This window comes from Epinephelus lanceolatus, chromosome 16, assembly GCF_041903045.1.
Source record: "Epinephelus lanceolatus isolate andai-2023 chromosome 16, ASM4190304v1, whole genome shotgun sequence".
NCBI lineage: Eukaryota > Metazoa > Chordata > Actinopteri > Perciformes > Serranidae > Epinephelus > Epinephelus lanceolatus.
In genome coordinates this window covers 1,699,968-1,720,672 of record NC_135749.1, presented here as the reverse complement: position 1 = coordinate 1,720,672, position 20,705 = coordinate 1,699,968, and the positions used below count along the sequence as shown (strand labels likewise).

General features: G+C 43.1%; 1 protein-coding gene across 5 annotated transcripts; it reads right to left on the bottom strand.

The window, feature by feature from the left end:
* Window positions 1-516: 516 nt before the first annotated feature.
* atat1 (alpha tubulin acetyltransferase 1) lies at window positions 517-19,298 on the bottom strand. Of its 5 annotated transcripts, XM_033637299.2 has the most exons (13): window positions 18,662-19,296; window positions 18,113-18,173; window positions 16,537-16,628; window positions 16,185-16,242; window positions 15,955-16,068; window positions 15,246-15,347; window positions 13,344-13,389; window positions 12,880-12,925; window positions 10,436-10,510; window positions 9,439-9,652; window positions 6,535-6,620; window positions 3,750-3,834; window positions 1,340-1,526 (listed from the first exon to the last, which is right to left on the bottom strand). In XM_033637299.2, the coding sequence occupies exons 1-13, from the start codon at window positions 18,751-18,753 to the stop codon at window positions 1,488-1,490; spliced, it is 1,110 nt and encodes a 369-aa protein (XP_033493190.1). In that variant the 5' UTR covers window positions 18,754-19,296; the 3' UTR covers window positions 1,340-1,487. The 5 variants fall into 5 exon arrangements, with proteins under 5 accessions (XP_033493188.2, XP_033493187.2, XP_033493190.1 ...); XM_033637297.2 differs by lacking the exon at window positions 3,750-3,834 and having other exon boundaries at window positions 517-1,526; window positions 18,662-19,293; XM_033637296.2 differs by lacking the exon at window positions 12,880-12,925 and having other exon boundaries at window positions 517-1,526; window positions 18,662-19,290.
* Window positions 19,299-20,705: the final 1,407 nt, after the last annotated feature.

The following is a 20,705-nucleotide window of genomic DNA, read 5'->3' as shown; positions in this document are numbered from 1 at the left end:
TGTTTCACATGTTCGGCTCTACGATCTGTGCAGTTATAACTTTAAAGTTCAATGACCCACATCACAAAGTAACAGCAGCAGAGCTCTGAGGGCCGACCTCCGTCTCTGGAGAACTCAGTAAGTGGCGTTTGTTTATCTCCAAGCAGGAGGGTCAAAGTTCAGGGTGTGATGTCATGAGACAGCAGTGTGTCCTGACTGTGTGCAGACTGCATCAAACAGTTCGTACGTTTTAAGAGCAGCTGCTAAAGTCAAAAGACAAAGTGTGTGATTCAGATTCACAGTGTGAGCTGATGCTGCGACAACAAAACTGCGTTAAGATCTCAGACTGCTCCGCTCTGCAGACTCTGACTCAGCTCGAGGAAATGACTCCAGAAGGACTGTGGGTAGAATACACAGATGTTGACATTTGATAAGCAGCAGTTCCTCGTGCTCGTTAAAGGGCCAGTCCGCCCAGTGCACGGGGAAAGACACGGACCTGTGGGAGAAACTCAGACCTCCACCCTGACACACAGGAAGTGACTGGAAGTAATTAACAGCTTTTATTGGCACTACTGATTTTGGGAGTAAAGTAGAAAGCAGCTTCATGACTGTGTGTTGGTAAAATCATGTGGAAAACACGTCACAAACAACACGTCAGTGAAACACGTCTGTATTTGGCCTCTGGCACCAGTTTGGTCGACTCGTTCAGATGATGTCATCGACAGTTAAAGGCAGAATAAGCAGGATGTGTCAGCTGCAGTTTGTAAACACAACATTTAGATTTGGCCCCTCCTCCTCATGTGTACGATCTGGCGCCTGGTCGCTACGTCTTTGTTTGTCTTTAAAGTCAGTAGTGACGTGATAACAACAGTAATGTTATAATATGTTTGGTTTCGGAGTAACTGTGATTTTATAACTGTGACACGCTGCTGCTCAGCACTGGTCGTAGTGATGACTGGGAGGGATTATTTTTGAGTCTATACATCGTTTGTAGGAAAATCCTGCTAATCCTGCCTCCACATGACTCATCCTGGACCAGCTCACATCACAGCAGCCCTTTAAAGCAGAGACTGGGAGTGTCTTTTTCCAGAACACAGTTTGGACCCTGAAGTGAAGTCTGAAAGTTCAGAAAGCTTCAGCAGATATTTGTGTCCTGAAACAGACAGGATTCTTTCTCTGCAGCAACACGTATATAGTGTATAAACTTAGTGTCTAAAGTTTAATAAGGTCCCGGTCACCATCACCACGGCCGGGTGCTCCTGTGTTCCTGCTTGTGCTTCACCCACTGGGCGGTGTAACAGTTCTCTCCGACAGTCCACGACCAGCCTCCTCTGCTTCTGTCGCTATGCTTCTCCAACACCTGTCTGTGGTCGGCCGACACGTCTCGTGCTGGACGCTGTGGACTGTCCAACACTCTGACCTCGTCTACAGCACCACAGGCTTCAGCGTCTGACTCCAGCTGTGTCTCTGTGCTGCCTAAGGAGCTCTGGCTGTGGATGCTGTTCTTCTTAGATGCAAACAGAGGTGGAAGGGAGAGCGGCTGTGACCTGGTGAAGGGACACGACAGGACGGGTCAGCGGAGGGAAGAGTGAGCATGAAGGCAGAGAGAAAACATGTTGGATACAAACTAACATAATAAAATGACAGTATAATAATCTGTGTGCAGACGTGTGCGACTGAAACACTGCAGAAGCAACACAACAACTCCTCGTACTGAAACACAGCTCGCCTTAAGGACTGAAACTGTTTCTGATCTGCTAAGGTTTGATTAAGGCAACTAAAACTGTTGGTTTAAGTCCGGCTGAATCACATTCAGTGAGCCGCTTTATATAACTCATTTATTAAGGCTTAAAGTTACGCATAATTAAGGGCGGGGCCACTTTGAGTGACAGCTGGTTGCTGTCAGGAAACGTAACCACAGCATAACACCAGATTCACAGAGTGTAGGTGGAGCTGTGGATTTTGCTATTTGAGTGTTTTTAGTTCATGAAAATTAACTGGTACATTTTGGCTTCCAAAACACTCTTCATCAGTGTTTGGTTGTACTGACAGACCCTCTGAGGGGTCACATGATCATCTTCTTCCTGTAAGTACATTTTGTTTTGATGGTTTTCAGCCTGTTTTCACCAAATGCTAACCAAGCTAGCAGCTAGCGTCAGTGTTAGCCCCGCCCTCACGTCTCCATATGGTCACTTCTGGCTCCAAGAATCCAAGATGGCGACGGCCAAACTGCCAAACTAGATGTTCCAGAATGGAGTCCACAAACGGTAACACTTCACTTGAAGGTATCTACATAAGAGTGACATGACACTATCATGTACATGTCATAAAGGTTTATGGCTGCTGTCATTAAGTGTCATTCGGTTTGTGTAACGACAAGTTGACATTGTTTGGGTTGTCTTGATTAGAACAACTTGATGGTTAATGTCAACTTGTCATTACACAAACCAAATGACACTTAATGACAGCAGTCATAAAGGTTTATGACATGTACATAGTCTTTATGACAAGTGTTCATGTCAGTGTCACGTCACCCTTACGTAGATACCTTCAAGTAAAGTGTTACTCCACAAACTAATGAGTGACGTCATGGTAGCTAGGTCCATTTTTTTACGTACCGTCATAATACTACTTCCTGTCTAAATTTTTTTGGTTGCTTGTCCTAAAAACAGAAGTCATGGACATAAGGGAAAGTGCACAGCTGATTCAACTACTCCACACACACACTAGTCTCGCCACCAGACAATCAGAGATCTCCGTCTTCTGATAGTCTGGGGACACTCCTTTCTAAAGTGTGTTTAACACACCGGAGAAAACGGCCGGCAACAAAGCAACGCCTCTTGCATTTTTGAAAAGGACACGTCCTCACGGAAATGTGCGCTCCCCCTTTTCACGTCCGCAAGGAAACAAACACACAGAGAGCTTGAAAATGGATGCCGAGAGATTAAACTCTGTTTTATCAAACGTGTGCTCAGTCCACAAGATTGTGGAAATGAAGGACTTACAGCGACTTGAGCCATTTTGTACCGCTACACGTGTTTCTAGTGGGACTATGTTTACGAGCACAAGAGTTCAGCGAGCCACCGAAGGACCGCCCTGCGGATTTACTATTGGTTCTGCAACGCAGGGAGTTTTTTTAAACTCTGAAAATGTATCCGCCCATCTAAACACAAAATCAGGGAGAAAGTCATCAGTCTTTAGTTAAGCAAAGCGTCTAAAGACTGACTTGTGAGTCTACATACACATACGCCTATACGAGTAACCAGTGAACAGCCGAGCGGCCACGGTGGAACCAAAGTGAAGATAACTCGAAAAATGACTGGGCAGCTGCACTCGTTACTGTGACATTAACCCTTAGCGAGTAAGAAGCCAATACTTTATCAATACATGTGTTCAGCAGCATGAACATGTAGACATGTAGACAGAGATATTCAATATGCAATATTCAGTATTTTCTGGATCTTTGAGGTGCGGTGGAAACACAAACCACACAGATTACCAGGAATTTATTTACCCAGGTAAATAAATTCCTGGTAATAAAACTTCCTGGAAATGTTGGTGGAAAAGGGGCGAATGACCCACAAACACTTCTTGTGTGTTAGGGTTGGCTCTACAGTTACACTCTCAGACACCTTCACACTCCCTGATGTGTTTGAGCCGCACGCGTCTGCACAGAGTCACTAAACCACCTCGTTCTCCTCTCTCATGCTTGTTAACCTCCCTGACAGTGAACAGTGACGTGTCAGTGTCCAGTGCCGTCGTGTAAATACCTGCTTTGTGTTGTGTGAATACTGGCCAACCTGTGTGTGTCTGTGTGTCCCAGTGCGCATGACTGGTCCTCCACTGGTCTCAGACCTGAGGACGCACAAGGTACTAACACATGAGGATGGGCAGAGCTCCCTGGATGTGCTGCACACACTAAATGTTTCCACTGGTTAGCAGGACGTCACATGATCAGGACAGCTCCTTAAACAGACACTTCAGCCTGACATCAATGTGTCCTGTAATTTACACTTATGAAGTAAGAAACCTGAAACCACAGCTTAATGACTGAGTCGACACTTAAACATCATCCCTGTTTTCTGTGATGAAAACACTCCACAGTGCTGAGGACACACTTTGTTGTTGAACATATTTAATCTTTAATATTTTGTGATGCCACAAAAATACTGTGGCAACATTCCTCTAACTCAACACCCACACACTTTTATTTTCAGAGCATTCATTAAAATGCCTGACAGGAAGTGCACCAGCTGTTACAGACAACAGGAGTGTGACGTGAGTCGTAGGGAGCAACGCAAAGCATTGTGGGACTTAAGGACACGAAGCTACAGTAGAGACTGAGTGCTATTAGACGACACGGCTGAATTTATGTCTGATCTGACTTGAGAACACGGTGAAATGTTGAACGTTTATCATCACATTATCTACTGCTGGAACTGCTCTATAATCAATGACACAAACTGTGAATCTGCAAACTGGAGCTGAACGTTTCTGGGAATGACCATTACCAGTTACTGTTGGCGGTCATTTCCAGGAGCCTAAATATCACAATATAAAGGGCGGGTGGCCGGCTTTTGGACCTACTCCACACAAGGACAATCTCTGACGCAGCTCATCGTGGCACGGCACGTCTTAAAGGGAAATTTCAGTTTATTTCAACCTGTCTCCTATCATCCTAAATTTGTTTCAAGTGACTAGTGACATACAGATAATAGTTAGCATGTTAGCCGTTAGCCTAGATACAGCCGGGGCGCATAGTAGTGTCAGACCTGTTAAAAAGTAAGTGAACAGGCAACCTTCAAGTGCAAAGTTAGTCCACTAAACAAGCTTTTTTTCCACAAAGACCGCCTCATATCGTTAGGATAAATGAGACAACACGTTTACATGTCGTTTTCTATATGTTCTCTGACATTTATCCTAACGATATGAGGCGGTCTTTGTGGAAAAAAAGCTTGTTTAGTGGACTAACTTTGCACTTGAAGGTTGCCCGTTCACTTACGTTTTAACAGGTCTGACGCTACTATGCGCCCCGGCTGTATCTAGGCTAACGGCTAACATGCTAACTATTATTTTTATGTCACTAGTCACTTGAAACAAATTTAGGACGATAGGAGACAGGTTGAAATAAACCAAAATTTCCCTTTAACTGATAATGGAAACACAAATTGGCGCTGCACAGCTTTACTCAGCGCGGCCAAGAGTTCCAGAAGAAAAGGCCCACAGTTTGTACGTGTGCTACTGTGGTCATTTAATTCATCTCACAGACTGATGCAGCGCAGCACTAACAAACTAATAGCTTAATGAACAGACAGATGAAAGAGGAGCAGCTCTGTGACTCTCTGAGTGTTGATGAAGAAACTTTATGTAACGCAACTTGACCCTGTGTCGATATAAACAGTGTTGTCTAATTTATATCTTGCTTGACACTAGGGCTGCAACTAACGATTATTTTCATTGTCGACTAATCTGTCGATTATTTCTTCGATTAGTCGACTAATTATTTCATCGAAAAATGTGTTAAAATGTTGAAAAATGTCAGTCTGTCTCTCCCAAACCCCAAAATGACGTCATCTAATGTCTTGTTTCATACTCACGCCGAAGGATGTTAGTTCTCCGTCATGGGAGAGTGTGTAAAGCTGCCAATATTTGAACACAAGAAGCTGCAATAAGAGTATTTTGGGCACTTTTATATGAAAAATGACTCAAACTGATTAATCGACTACTAAAATAGTCACTGATTATTTTAGTAGTCGATTAGTCATTTTTTAGTCGACTAGTCGTTGCAGCCCTACTTGACAATATATCAAAATATCGTACAGTCGTTACATCACCCAGCTCTACTGTGACTGATCGATTCTTGATTGTGTCCCCGTTAAGAAGCGTGTCCTTAAGTACGGATACCCAGAATGCACCATGTCACTGGCTATTTTCCACAGACGACCGCTTATCATTATTTGAGTGACGACACCTGATGAGGATCGCCAGATGCAGCTGAAAGCTCCGACAAACCCTCTAAGTGGCCCTTGAGTTATGATGATTTTGGCATCTGAATACATCCCAGCAGGAAATAATTATGACACAGTTATTACACAACATAAAGTCTTATTAAGAAACCAAGGATTCCTGCACACTGTCAAACATCTGCACACACTTTATTAATGATGGTTTAGTCCTCAGACATTCATCAGTGCATCCTAAAAATACTGTGAATGTCTGAAGAGCATCTGAGGACACAAACCTTGTTAACAAAGTGAGTACAGAGTCTTTATGTCTTCACATAAAGACATAAAATCTTTAATTCTAAACCAGAAAAAATTACAATAAATTTGTGACTAATTTTAATCTTTATTTTGATGACGTCTCAGCCTTCAGGCCTTCTTGGGCTTGTTGATCTTGAGGCTGAAACATCATCCAAACAAAAATAAAGCCATTTGCATTGTGACCATGTAACATTAAAACATGTTTAACACAGTCATCCCTCCCAGTGTGACCTGTGCGGACAGAATAACCTCCATGTTTTTAACTGCCATAAACATCGTCACCAAAGCTCACCTGGCAGCGGTCGGTCCATCAGTCCAGCAGCTCTGCTGTCCATGTGCCGACTGTACATGCTGCATCTGGCAACTAGACCCTGCTGGCTGCCAGAGAAATGGGAACAGCCAGCAGGGAGGATGAGGAGGAAACCGAAACACACAGAGCAGGGTAAAAAAGGAGAAAGGAGATGGAGGGACAGGACAGGAAGAAAACAGGAGGAAAAAAAAGAGGGGACAAAAGAAAATAAATCAATAATGACCATAACAAAACAAAACCATAACTGAGGGTAAACATGAACATATGGTGTCAATAAAACCAAACTCAGAATAAAAGCCACAGGAGGGAGATGACTGATGGGAAACAGAAGGTGCAGCTTTATCTCACACCAACCACTTTGTCTGGTTCATAATTCATGTGTGACAAAATAAATCTCTCGTTCTCTCAGGGTTTTGTGGCAGGTACTTTAATGGGTTCTACAAAAAGGCAGGCAGATAAGACAGAGCCGTCGTGTTCCCTCTGCTGGGTCGATAAGAGCTGTGTTTTAAAAAGGCCTAAAAGAGCAGACTCCTCCTCCACCGCTGCGTCTACATGTGCACCAGTGTCCTCGCCGTTATCAGCTGGGTTTAACGTATCTGAACAACGTTACAGAACATCACATGATGATCTGAAACCTGGTTTAAACTCCGTGTCCCCTGGATACTGGTGCACATGTAGACGCACTCCACGTCACAGAAACAGACTATCTATGAAGCTAAGACACCACAGCCAATCCTCTGAGGGGAGAGGCCACAGTGCCAGACAGAGGCGGTCAATGGAGGCCCAGATGAGATCTATTAAGGGAACTGTTGAAGCACCAGCAGACAATGATGACAGTGAAAAGAGGAGACAGAGTACATCAAATGGGGCGGAATGGGAGAACAAAAAAATGAAGGGGAGGAGGGAGAGAGAGAGAGAGAGAGAGAGGTTGTGTTTAGAGAGCTGCATCTTTGTGCTGGACACAATAAGTGACTAATGAGAGGAATGTAGCGTCTGTCTGCCAAACTGAGCAACACTGAAGGCCTCGGCGCTCTCTGCTGTGTCACTGCAACAACTCATTTACTGCTGCTGTTAAAAATACTACATTCAGGAACTCAGGCTGCTGTCAGCCCTAGAGTGGTCCCCTCTGGTCTGAATCAGGGACTCATGTTGTTCCAAAGTTGTATAATTGCCTAGAGTTGGTTGGTGTTCTCACGGCAGCATTTACAAGAGGACCAGATCAAATGCCTTGTGTGAGAAAGCTGCTCTTGATTGGTCAGAATTTCCATGTGGGAAAAATCCAGGAAGTAAAGCAAACGTTGAAGAAGAGTACACTTGCAAGATAAATGTGACACTTTCTAATGTCACAATGGAGGGACAACTACGCAGGTTGATTTTAGCGCTGCTCATCGTGGACTATATTGCTGTCATTGTTCATTTTAGTCAAAGCATACAGTTTGAAAACGAGGCGCGGCTCCAACTAGAAAACAATGTTTTGATGCATTGGATGATGTCATAGAGTATAAAGTCTGGAGCTGCTCCACAGACAATGAACGCTGACAGATGTTCTAGACGCCACTGAGAGCAGCCAGGAGAACGTTCTGGGTATTAGGGGACATTTTCTGTTTCACATCCGAGAACGCTACAGTAAAATAAAGATCATTTGGTCAGATGAAATCAGACTCCCATCCATCGTCTGTGGAGCAGCTCCAGACTTTATACCTGATGACATCACAAGTTTGAGACTAAAGGCTAAAACACACCTGTGCCGCACGTTGCCGCACTTCACATCATAACAACAGCTCCTGTAGCAGCTCGACTCCTCTCCTCACCACTCATGTGTAAAGAGAACTCCGTAGCTGTTGCTGTGTCTCATGTGTGATGAAGAATGGATGAGGAGAGACTCGTTGTCGAGGTCGAGGAATATCCCGAGGTAAACGACCCACAGTCCCGTCGTTATAAAGACAACGGCTAAAAAGATGCTTCCTGGTGAGTCACAGCTCTGGAGATCGGCTCTTCAGGTGAGAAGTCAACTTTAATTAGTGATTTGAAGCTAACGCAGAGGTGGAGGAGGTTCAGATCTTTCAGTGACAGTAGTGATAACTTTGTGTGGTCGTATGTTAACGAGCTGCAGTGTGACACATCCAGTGTGTGCTAGAGGCGGCACCTGACACACATCATATAACGCACCACAGCGGCGTCGGTGTGTTTTCAGCTTTGTCTGGTTTCTGACTTTGAGAGAGAAATTTGTTGAAATTCGAGGCCATGAAATAAACATACTGGAATTTTAAAATGTGGGTGGTGTTCCCCTTTAAATCTTCCCCCGACAAACACCCCCATATTACAGTTTAAAAAACTAATACTGAAACTAATAAAAGCTGAACATCTACAAACAAAACTAAACTAACTAAATATAAAACAAACCAACAAACAAACCTATAATAGCTCTGTGAAGGGCTACAGCTGTGATTACAGAGCACTGTGTGTGAACAGAGTGACAGGTTGAAGTTGAACCTGTGACGCTGGAATCCAGAGAATAAGCAGGAGTTGTAATGATGTCGTTAGGTGACAGTGAGGACGATTCAGACACAAATTACACTGGTGTCAGTTCAAAGGTATTACACCAGGGTGGAAGTGTTGTCACAGTTAGTCAAGGCAGAATCAGCAACAGCTGTGACAACACACCTGTCTGCAAGTGTTCCTGCCCACATGGCAGACATCTCTGTTTCTGAGCCAACACACTGCACAGATCACATTTCCTCTTGACTGACAGACAGATCAGAGCACAATGTGTCAAACATATATATTCCCATGCTGCAGGTAAATGACAGGTTTATATATCTGTATATATATCTTTATTATGTGTAGATGTGGCGAGGAGGACTGGAGGTACTTGTGGTGTCCTACCTGGTGCGTCTTGCCCTGCAGCGCTCGATGTGAGGGGACTGTGGACTCTGGTCCCTGCTGCCCCCGAGGGCAGAGGCCTGGGCGGCTCGTGGGGGCGCTCTGCTGGGGGAGGATCCCACGCTGAGGGAGTGGGAGTACTGGGAGGATACCGACCGCTGGGGGGAGTGAGGAGGAGCAAAGGGCCAGGGACGAGCCAGCTGCTCCTGACGCACCACTGGACGGGGGAAGAATTCTGATTAGTGTTTTTATATATTTGGAAAGAAAGTGGTAAATGTTACTGTTTGACCCTCGTTATGACCCAAGACTCAGTTTCAGTCAAGTCGAATCATCTTAAAGTAAAAACCAGTAAATGCTCGACTCATTTTTAATTTAGTTTGAACGGTTAAGAGTCTGAGTTTGTGAGACGAGAATGTTAATGTAATAAAAATGTAATGTTTCCATTTATATCTAAGAGTTTTATTTGCATGTACAACACTGTTTGTAAGTTCTACGAATGATGAGCGAGTAATTTGTGCGTAACCCATGTAATTTGAAAGGCTGCGATCATGTGACCAAAGCACTGATGGGAGTAAAGAATAAAGCAGGAAGCAGCAGACTCATAAGCAGACAGGTTGGGAGTTCCCCAGGTGACAGGTGTTAGTAACTTGGAGTCATTTTAAGGTACGTTGTTACCCTGTTTCTCTTCCTACACCAACCACAGTAACTTTAATAGCCTGAACATAACCTCCACAACTTAACGCTGAGTGCATAACTTCACTTTCAGCACATAACATCATTTATGGGGCGCTAATTCACAGGACATCATATCAGCTGTTGTATGAGGATACATCAGAGTCCTGCAGCGGGGTAATGGGTCAGTTCTGGTGCCGAGCTTTACGGGTATGAGTGTGTGTGGGTTTCAAAAATGGACCCGTGCAGGACTTTGAGTCAGAGTCTTATAAATCCATCTATCACTTCCACCCAACTATGATTGTGTCCACATGAAATGACAGTTTACCTTCTCTCTCCATTAAAGAATAGGGTTTGATCTCTCCGTCGGGCTTTTTGAGGGGAACCTTTCTCAGCTGGGCCGCTGTGGAGGAGAACACAGTCAGAGCTGGGCCAAAACAAGACCATGATGGGATCAACCCCCCCCCCCCGCCCACAATATAGCCCAGCACACTGTCCTCACAAGCTCCAGTTTAACAAGGTTTCCTGTCAGTCCTATAAAGTTATCTAACAGTGGAGGTTGGAGTTCTGTTTGTGAAGCTCAGAGGGATCCGCCCAACAACACAGCTGACTGTTGGTCCTGAGACCTTCAACAACACAGAAGATTCGTCCCAAAACTTGAAACAGAGACTCAGCGTCATCATGACAGACGACCCTGGACGATATCTCCCAAAGACTGGACTAACTGCAGTGTTTCATTCAGCCAGTCAGTCCTGTTCAGTGAGCAGTTAAAGATCCAATCAAACTCTTGATTTAACATAAATGATCAGAATATTTCTCACAATGAGTTCAGTGGATTATCTTCAGTAACCAGGTCATGATTGAGGTCGCTGTTGAGTTTTCAAATGTATGTTTTCATGCTTTGAGCACAAGAGGCTGTAAAATGACAATCATTTATGCTTTTATAACATATGTGTGTGTATACATATATATATATATATATATATATATATATATATATATATATATATATATATAAAATCTCATTTGGAGTATGCACCCAGGAACATGTTTCACTTTTTCCAGAAAGAATTTGTGATGAGTGACAGAAGCTTGTGGAACAGCTGAGGTGTCGTCAGCTCTCTTCACTAGCTGTTACTTCTTTATTAAAATATGCTAAAACACTACAGCAGACACCTTTCTGTACCGTCTGTCATATTTCCTGCTTCAGACAGCAGCTTATATTCTCAAACTATATCACTGTGGGTGTGTCTGGTGTCCCTGCAGGGCAGCTGCTGCACCACTGGTCTCGTTCTGTCGGCTACAAGCTGCAGATAAACCTCTCCGTACTTTATGCTGACAGAACGACACCTCCTCCTGTTGTGTGCCATAAAACATACAAGCTGGTCCAGTGGCTTCCTACCTCCTTAACAACGGTCTTATAGTCTACAGTGATAACTTAGTGTGGTTTAATGAAGGCAGTGTCACACAAAGCACAGCTGACTGGCTTTAATAAACTGACAGACATTTAGAGACAGTTTCTACCTGCTGTTAACTCGTCCTGGTGATCTGACCGCAGGCTGACAGCGCTACATACAGGTGTAAAGGACCGCCAAGACACATGGTGATCTGATCACTCACACCATCTGCTACTTCCTGGTCTGGGAAGCATCTGACCACACGTTGTTTGTAGCGTAAACACGAATACATCCCTGACAAGGATGACGTCATTAATGCAGGACGAGGTGGTTGTTTCGGTGACAGTGTGTTTGCGCTCCATATGTCGCCCATCTTACGATGAATTGGATGAATTGTTGCATGACTGACCTTTGCTTTGCCGTCTGGACGGAGACTACTAAAATATCGATTTATTGATACGTATTAATTCTGAATATTCAAATTGATTTAAATTTGCATCTTCCACACTGAACATAAGCAGGTACCAGCTGCTTTTCGTTGCTCTCATCGTTGAAGGTACTGTGCTGTTCTCTGCTGCTAACCAAGAAAAGAAAAGTGACCGTTTGTGCTTTAATAAACATTTTAAATAGTCTGAACTCAATGTTGATTTTTCACAGTGGTGTCAAATATTGATATTCTTTAAGGTACTATACAGAAGTTGGAAATTCGTCTGACACCGGCACACCGTGAGGACGGAAACAGAGGGCTCGGCGGGGACGGAGCACCTGCTGCAGCAAGCCAACACGCCGTCTGTGGTCATTTTGACTTCACTACAAGCTGCTACATGCTTTGAAACCAGCCGCCGGCCATTTGACCAGCTGAGTGTCAGGTGACACCATCAGACCGGCCAGTTCACACTGCTGACACTTTTCTCGGTGACGTTCTAAAACTCTTTCATCTCATCACAAATCTTTGGTCTGAGCAGGGCTTCAGTCACAGGTGTGAACGGCGCTGCGTCTCCTCGGTCCACTTGTGTTCAGATCACAGACACACGTTAACACCAGGTGTAAACTGACTCTTGGAGACATCGGGGAGTTCAGGACACAGGCAGGTGTTCTCCTGTCAGTCAGGTGGTCTGTGGGGGTTTGAGGTGGTCTACAGGTTGTGGCTCTCTGGGTTCAATATATGACATGATAAGTGATCTACGACATATATTGTACCTGTGCAGGTAGACAGATACAAGTGATGGGAGAGAAGAACTGAAACTGGCTGAGAAATGATGAGGAGGAAAAATGAGAGCAAGAGCATCATACATGAAACATGAGCCTAATTATGGGACAGAGGGAGGAGGACAAGATGCTGGGGACGAATGAGAAAAGAAAAGAGAGTCCTTACAAAAAGCCGAACATCCCCTGATCCGTCAGAGGAGAGGAGGGCGAGCCTGGGAGAGTTTGGTGAAACAAAAGATTTTGGAACTGGAATAAAAGCAGATCAGCAGCACTCCTGGGTCGAGTGCCCTTATTTCAGATTTACAGGCTCTAACAAGGAAGATCTTTAATTCTACACAGACGTGTGCAACAGAAAAAGATGAATCTGTTGGGATGCCAAAACTGAGAATTCACTTTAAAGCTGCAGCATGCAAAATAATTAGGTAACTGAACCTTATAAGATGTATTCACTAATGAACGTGGTCGTTGTGGCATTGTGCAGCTTTTAGGGCCGGTTTAGGGCTGAGATAAAAACCAAGCTGTAAGGTTTCATGTCTGAAGCCTCCCATGTGCCCACACAGAGCAGAACAACAATTACACAACGTGTTTCACAACGACAACAACCAAAGCAACGAGTGGTGAAACGGTTACCTGATCTGTTGAGGAAGAAGCCCTCAAACACCACAAAGTTATTGACCTGCACAGAAAGAAAGACGAGGTCATTAAAACTGTCAGTAACATGTCAGCACACACACACAGTATTACACCATCAGATGTGTCTGTCTGTATCTCCGTGTGCTCGGTGTGTGTCTGTGGCGAATTAGGATGTAAGTGTATGTTAGACTGAGCTAGTTAACCGGGCGTGGCCGTGAGCTTCCTGTGGCTATCAACATGATCAAGGCAAACATCCCTTAAACAGGAAAGACACTGGCCCCTCTCAGACAGGACTCTGGGGACGAGCCAATCATAATGTGAAGCATCATCGTTAAGGACGAGATCACAGATGTTCAGTCTCGTCCTTTGGGAACAACCAAAAATAATCTGAGGTCAAAGGTCAGCTGCAGCTTCTGGGTCTCTCATCTGCATCTCACAGTGTTCACTCACAACAGAGATCACTAAAGCTCCGTGACGCTTTTATTTTCTCCAAGTGAGGATTAGAATATATCCAGTTCATATAATTAGCTCCAAATTAATATATGTTTTTAAAGTCATTACTCAAAGTGTCTGTCATCAAAGAGAGACCATAGAAACTAATGGAATGGTCAGAGTTGTAATATTGAAATCTGTCCAAAAAATGTTGATAAAATATCCCCAAAAATATGATTAAAATGTTCAAAAGAAAATGTTAATAAAATGTCTGATAAATATAAATAAAATGTCCCAAAAAATGTTGATAAAATGTGCAAAAAAAAAGGTTCTTCAATGTCCAAAAAATATGATTAAAATATCGAGAAAGCATGTTAGTAAAATGTCTGATAAATATAAATACAATGTCTAAAGAAATATTAACAAAATGCCCAAAAACAGTTGGTAAAATGTCAAAAAAAGAAAACGTAAAATAGTAATAAAAAAAATTGATAAAATATCCCAAAAAATATGATTAAAAGGTTGGTAAAAAACGTTAATGAAAAATCTGAAAAATACTAATAAAATTCTGAAAACTGTTGATAAAATGTCAAAAAAAAAATTAAATAAAACGTCAATAAAAATGTTGATAAAATATCCCGAAAATATCCACAACTTTTCACAGTGGAAAGAGAAAAATGTAGCTAACTAAACTGAACCGTACTGTTCGGTGGAAACGAGGCTTCACAGACAGACAAAGTTTGCAGAGCACCGTGAGGCTCCCTGGAGGAGGATCTTTTTCGATTATAATGACCCCATGACACTTTCAACACCACCACAAAACCTGCATTGTTAACATCTCTGCTGGCACATGGTGCTGCCTGGTACATTTTTTGGCACAGTATTGTCACCGACCTTTGATGGAGAGGAATGTGCATCAGGTCAGACACGTGTTTGTTGTAGAGCACAAGACACTGACAAAACAGGGCCCCTCACAGTGTCGCTCCTCAACACAACCAGTGGTTAAAATGTCAAACTACAGCTGTTTCTACAGAGTCCATCAACTCTGAATCTCGTCCTCAGCATAGCTTAAAATAATAAGGTCACATTTTGGGTTGGGTTTTGCTCGCTGTTATAACTCCGTCTGTTCATAGTGGCTGCTAAGAGATCCATTTCTAACACCCATTAAATGTAAATGTCTGGTGACGATTTAAAATCCTCAGTCTGTGCAGGACGCAAAGTTTATCTGAAGCTGAGATGAAGGCTCACTACATCTAAAGTCCCGTCTGTACTGAGCTGCAGGGGAGTGACAGTAACTTGTAACTTTGGAAAATATTTATAAAGTTCGTCATCTGTGGAGGAATGATGACAGTGAGCTCATATCAGCACCCACTATAAACACTGCTGTGTCTGATGTTAAGACACACACACACACACACACACACACACACACACGCTGACAGAGTGACAGTAAAGCACACACTGTACCTGAGGAACACTGGGTGTCAGGCAGTAATGCTTCGCCAGGAAGGACAGGAATTTGGGCGAGGGCCTGTCGTACGCCATCTGAACCGGCTCCAGATTCTTGTGCTACGGAGGAGAAAGAGAAAACATGAGGTGATAATAACACACAGTGATGAACTGTGATCACCGTCTGCTCTACAGCTGGCAGATTACTGCCTTCCTTTTCTCTCTGTTTAAGTGTGAGAAGTTTTTCGGGCGTCCAGTGTCTGACAGTGTTGGTCAGAGTCTTGCAGCAGGTTGGGTACCTGACAGGTAACCTGCAAAAAGCTGTGGCGATAAAAAAATATATATGTATAAATATATAAATTCACAGGTATAAATGAACTACACACAGGTGGGCAGAACAAAAATATATTTTATATTTTTCATATATATTCTCCTCCGTTGGATTTTGAACTCAAGAACGGAGAACCAGCTTCATGTGAGGGACAGGAGCCTGTGATGGTTAATCATGGGTGCAGCTGTGACTTAGACACAATGACAGGTGACAGGTCGGTTCTGGTGCTGAGTTTTACAGGTATAGGTGGGTGCAGGGTCTCAAATATGGACCCGTTCAGGACTCTGAGCTCAGTGTATCTACACAATTTACAAACTCTAACAAACTGATATTTGTGTTGGCATCTTAAATCCAGAGTTGGTGAGATAATAACTGAGAGAGAGCAGAATGTTTCACCTGCAGCATGAAGTCAAACAGCTCCAGCCCGTAGCCGTGTCGCTGCAGGTTCTCTGCTATGTAGAAATCCAGGACACACAGTGGCTCAGCCTCTATGTGCACACCCTGCTGGTCCTGAGGAGGAAACACAACCTGATCCAGCTGATAACATCACTTCACACACACACTCAGGCAGCTCTGTGGGCTGGGAGGTCACAGATGAGGAGAATTAAATAAATCAGGAGACTCACGAGCAGAAATAACTTCTTGTATCCGACCTTGAGAAACCCCACGATCACACCGCGTCCTCTGTACGAGGGGAGAGGGAGAGGCAGGAGGGTGGAGAGTGGTGCAGTGAGTAAGACTCTGTGCTCTGAATAACTTTTCCATCACAGAGCTGAGCTGCTGGCGCTAAACACAGTGTGTCGTATGTCTCAGCACCACAGCACATCAGTACATGCACTGTGACCACACTGTAACCACACTGTAACCACACTGTGACCACACTGTGACTCAGAGCTGAACAAGTCCAGCTGATGAATAGCAGCTCAGTCAACCCAGAGACAGTGAATGTGTGTGTGTGATGAGTGAAAGCTGACGTACCCGTTGCTCTCTCCGTCCTTCAGCAGGTAGAGCTGGTGCTTCTGGGACTGCAGCTTGGACGCACTGGTTATAGACGCTGTGAGCTGCTGAGCCTGAGGACAGAAACATGGAACTGTTCAACATGTAGAAACACTAGTTTCACAGAGGGACTGAGTGTCTCTGGATTTATTAAATACTAGTGCTGATACAACATTTGACTTTTGGTACCAGAACAATACTGTTAGGACAGCATGGCAACATCTTTGTGTGGCAGTATCGTATCATCACAGTGCCAGGTATTGATCTTTTTATTATATAAATGATTAATATTACAAATACAAATTAAACTCTAGGTCGCCTACTTTGAAATATGATCAGTTGCTTTTTCAGTCTACGTACATGTTGCTGCAAAAAAATGTGAGATGAACAGACAAACATCTCGTTACTTATGCTAATACTAAGTTAGCGATTAGCTAGTATGATGTTAAAAGAGAGCAGGTGAAGGTCAGAGTAACGATGATGGGACAGGTCACATCTCATTGCTTTTAAAAAGAATCAGAATTGTGAACTATAAAGTAGAATAGTGCTTTATTTGGTCTCATATTTATTCACTACAGAGCAGCACGCTTCAGATAATCATTGTGTGGTGGGCGTGGTCTGTAGGGGCGTCGTGTATGTTACAAACACAATGCAGGGTTTAGGGGTTAGTTTTTTTCTGGTGGTGCACAGGTGGAAGTGACACTTCACTGTAGGTGGTAACATGTTACTGAAAGAGATAGTGCACCCAAAAATGTAAATTCAGCCATTATCTACTCACCCATATGTTGAGGGAGGCTCAGGTGAAGTTTTAGAGTCCTCACATCACTTGCAGAGATCCAAGGGGAGAGGAGGTAGCAACACAACTCCACCTAATGGAGGCTGACGGCGCCCCAGATTCAAACGTCCAAAAACACATAATTGAAACCACAAAATATCTCCATACTGCTCGTATGCCCATGTCTCACGGTCTCGTGCAAGCACACACACGTGAGCGCGGTGCCCAGAGAGGCAGTCAGAGCTACAGGCTACAATGAGGCTAAAAACAGAGTTCAAATGAGGTTTTTCCAAACAGCTTTTTATGTCGGGGCTTCAGGACACTTGGATCACTACGGACGAGCAGTATGGAGATATTTTGTGGTTTCAATTATGTGTTTTTGGACGTTTGAATCTGGGGCGCCGTCAGCCTCCATTAGGTGGAGTTGTGTTGCTACCTCCTCTCCCCTTGGATCTCTGCAAGTGATGTGAGGACTCTAAAACTTCACCTGAGCCTCCCACGGCATATGGGTGAGTAGATAATGGCTGCATTTTCAGTTTTGGGTGCACTATCCCTTTAAAGCATTATATTACTTCATAACTGCTAAAAGTAATAGATTACTTACCCCCTTAACACTACTCTTGTTTTTTCTTTTCCTTGATTTGAAGACGTTCTTTGGGATTTGACTTTTTCTGATATTTGACACTCAATAATTATTCAGTCTATCAAACACTGCAGAGGTGCACTCAGCCAGGACGCTGTTGGTCGTGGTCACAGGTGCAGGACACACCTACACAGACTCACCTTTGCTGATGCTCTCCCAAGTTCGTCTATAACTGTGGCTACGTGGGCTTGGAGGTCTGGCCTAGAGAGACGAGCACACAGAGAGGAGCAGGGTTAAAGAAGCAGCGGCTGAACTGACTGACAGCAGGGAGAAGGTCTTCCTCTGGATGCTCCTCCTCTTCCTCACACTGTCCCTACATGCAGCATCACAGATGGTCCATGGGCATGGATGTGTCAGTCTGTGTCTGTGTGTTCACAGCTGATCACTGACCAGTTTCTGTGCACTCAAGGGGTGGAAGTTAACTTCTGTCCACTGCCAGTGTGGGTGGAGGACTCAGCATGCAGCAGCCACTCACCACATCATTAACGCCACATCAGCTGGTTAGTGAAGCACATCTGGCAGAAGTTTCATTAACACAACATTTAGACGAGATTTAACACGTGTTGAAACTAAACTGACAGATTTGTGGCCGGTGTTGTGACATTCAGTGTGTAGAGCAGTGTGCCTGTGTGTGTTGGTGTCCAGGGACAATAACACACAACAAAGACACAAAGAGATTCACATCTTACCTTCCTGCTGATTTACGACCTGCAACGAGGGTATGGTCCAAGATGGAGACCCTCTCGGGGAACAGCTGGTTGATATCAAAGGGGAACTCCATGTTGCCTGTGAGGACAGATTAGCTGCTCGGCTGTAACGATGGTAGCAGGAGGAGGAGACACATCCGCAGGCAGCAGCTCAGGCAGGTGCTAAGCTAACGCTAGCTACCGGGGCTGTTGGTTAGCTCACAATGCTAACTCGTTAGCGCAGTGGTAACGGTTAGCTAGCTGCTAGCAGCCCGGAGACAATAGCATCTCAACAGCAGAGTGACACTAAATGTTTCTGTGTGTGAGCTGCACAAACAGGCACCTGCTGCTAACATGGTCACTGTGAGTCCATTGTGTGTGTGTGTGAGTCACTCCCTTCTTCTTCTTCTACTGTTGTTTTAATGTTAGCAAACAGCTCCTCGGCGCATTACCGCCACCAACCTGACGCGACATGAACGGTAAGTTGACATGACCCGCCCCCTTCTCCCTCTGATTGGTTAGTACTCAAGGGCTCAGTGCGAGAAGAGATTGTGATTGATTAGTCAGTGTGAGAATAGCAGGGTAAGCCAATCAGAGGCAGAGTAAGGCAGAGTAGGGCGGGTCATCATGTCTCAGTCATCCCAGGGAAAAAACGGAAGAAATTACAGCTTGCATTTTTATTTTATTTTATTTTTCATTTTCATTCAATTTTTTATTTCATTTTCATTTTCATTTTCATTTTTATTTTTATTATTATTTTTATTTTCATTTTTATTTTATTTTTATTGTATTATTTTTTAAATTTTTTTTCTTTTTTATTCTATTTTATCTAATTTTATTCTATTGTCATTTTCATTTTTATTTTCATTTTATTTTATTTTATTTTTGTTTTTACTTTACTTTTATCTTTATTTTTGCTTTTATTTCTATTTTATTTTTTTATTTTTAAACTTTGTATTAACCTTTTCAACGCATTGCATTTTAAGGTCAATACATTAAGTTCGTGTATAAAGTGGAAAAACATTGGCAAAAATTATAAATGAAAATACTGTGACAAGTAAGCACAAACTTCAGTAATAGATGTAATCGTACAAACCAGACAAATATAAAATAAAATAAGATAAAATAGAATAAAAATTTTAAATAAACAAATAAAACAGAGTATGAACACACACCAGGTTTTCCCTAACTGGTTATAAAGTTGGAAGATTTGTAGAACTGATAGTTTTTGTTAGTTTTTTATTACATGCTTTTAAGTTTGATAACATTTTGAGACATGTATCTCCATCTGAATTTTTGAAAGCTGGATACGAGGGCAATTTTTATTTACTATCTGTTATACATTTTAAAAATATAGATATGAATGTGTGTGTATGTGACCGTGAGAATGATGCAATGAGCGAGTGTGTGAGGGAGCAGGTGAATGCTGCTAAATGGATTGCTCTAACAAAGTTTTGTTGTACAACATACAGTGACAATAAAGAATCTATCCATCTATCTTTTCTTTAAGTATTTTGTTCTATGAATATAAACATTTAGCCAAAACAATGAACAAATTAATAGCATAGGCCTGCATAGGATGTTTGAAGATCATTAACAAACCAAGTTCTTTGAGTGAAATGTTCTTGTCAAAATCATCCGAGTGAAAATCAGTCCAGAAGATAGTCACGTGTACACACTGAAAGAATAAGTGCTCTAATGCCTCTATCATGTTGTTACAGCGGGTGCATTTGTCAGTCCTTTACTGGATGATATCTATGTATAATTTTAAAAAGCAACTCTTTGATTTTGTTGGGCAGCACAAGAGTGAATACAGTGCTCCATGTCTCACCATCAAGAGCCTGGTCTGTCCATTTATATTCAGCAGGTGGCGCTGCTCTCAGTATAAGTGAATATCTAATTAAATCAAAGCATTGTTGAATTTTTAGTCAAAATATGAGACTCCATCCACAGTGATGTTGTAACTGGCTTTGGTAATATTATCAAATATATTTGAGCTGCAGTGTGAAAAAGATATGAAGCCAGTCGTCTTCTTCTTTGGAGTTTA

Excerpts from the sequence above, each read along its gene's own strand:
- atat1 (XM_033637296.2), bottom strand. The coding sequence starts at position 18,753 with ATGGAGTTCCCCTTTGATATCAACCAGCTGTTCCCCGAGAGGGTCTCC. Across the intron at positions 9,653-10,435 it reads TTCTTTAATGGAGAGAGAAG|TGGTGCGTCAGGAGCAGCTG; the intron begins GTAAACTGTCAT and ends TCCCCCGTCCAG. Across the intron at positions 6,621-9,438 it reads TGCAGGGCAAGACGCACCAG|CCAGCAGGGTCTAGTTGCCA; the intron begins GTAGGACACCAC and ends TTTCTCTGGCAG.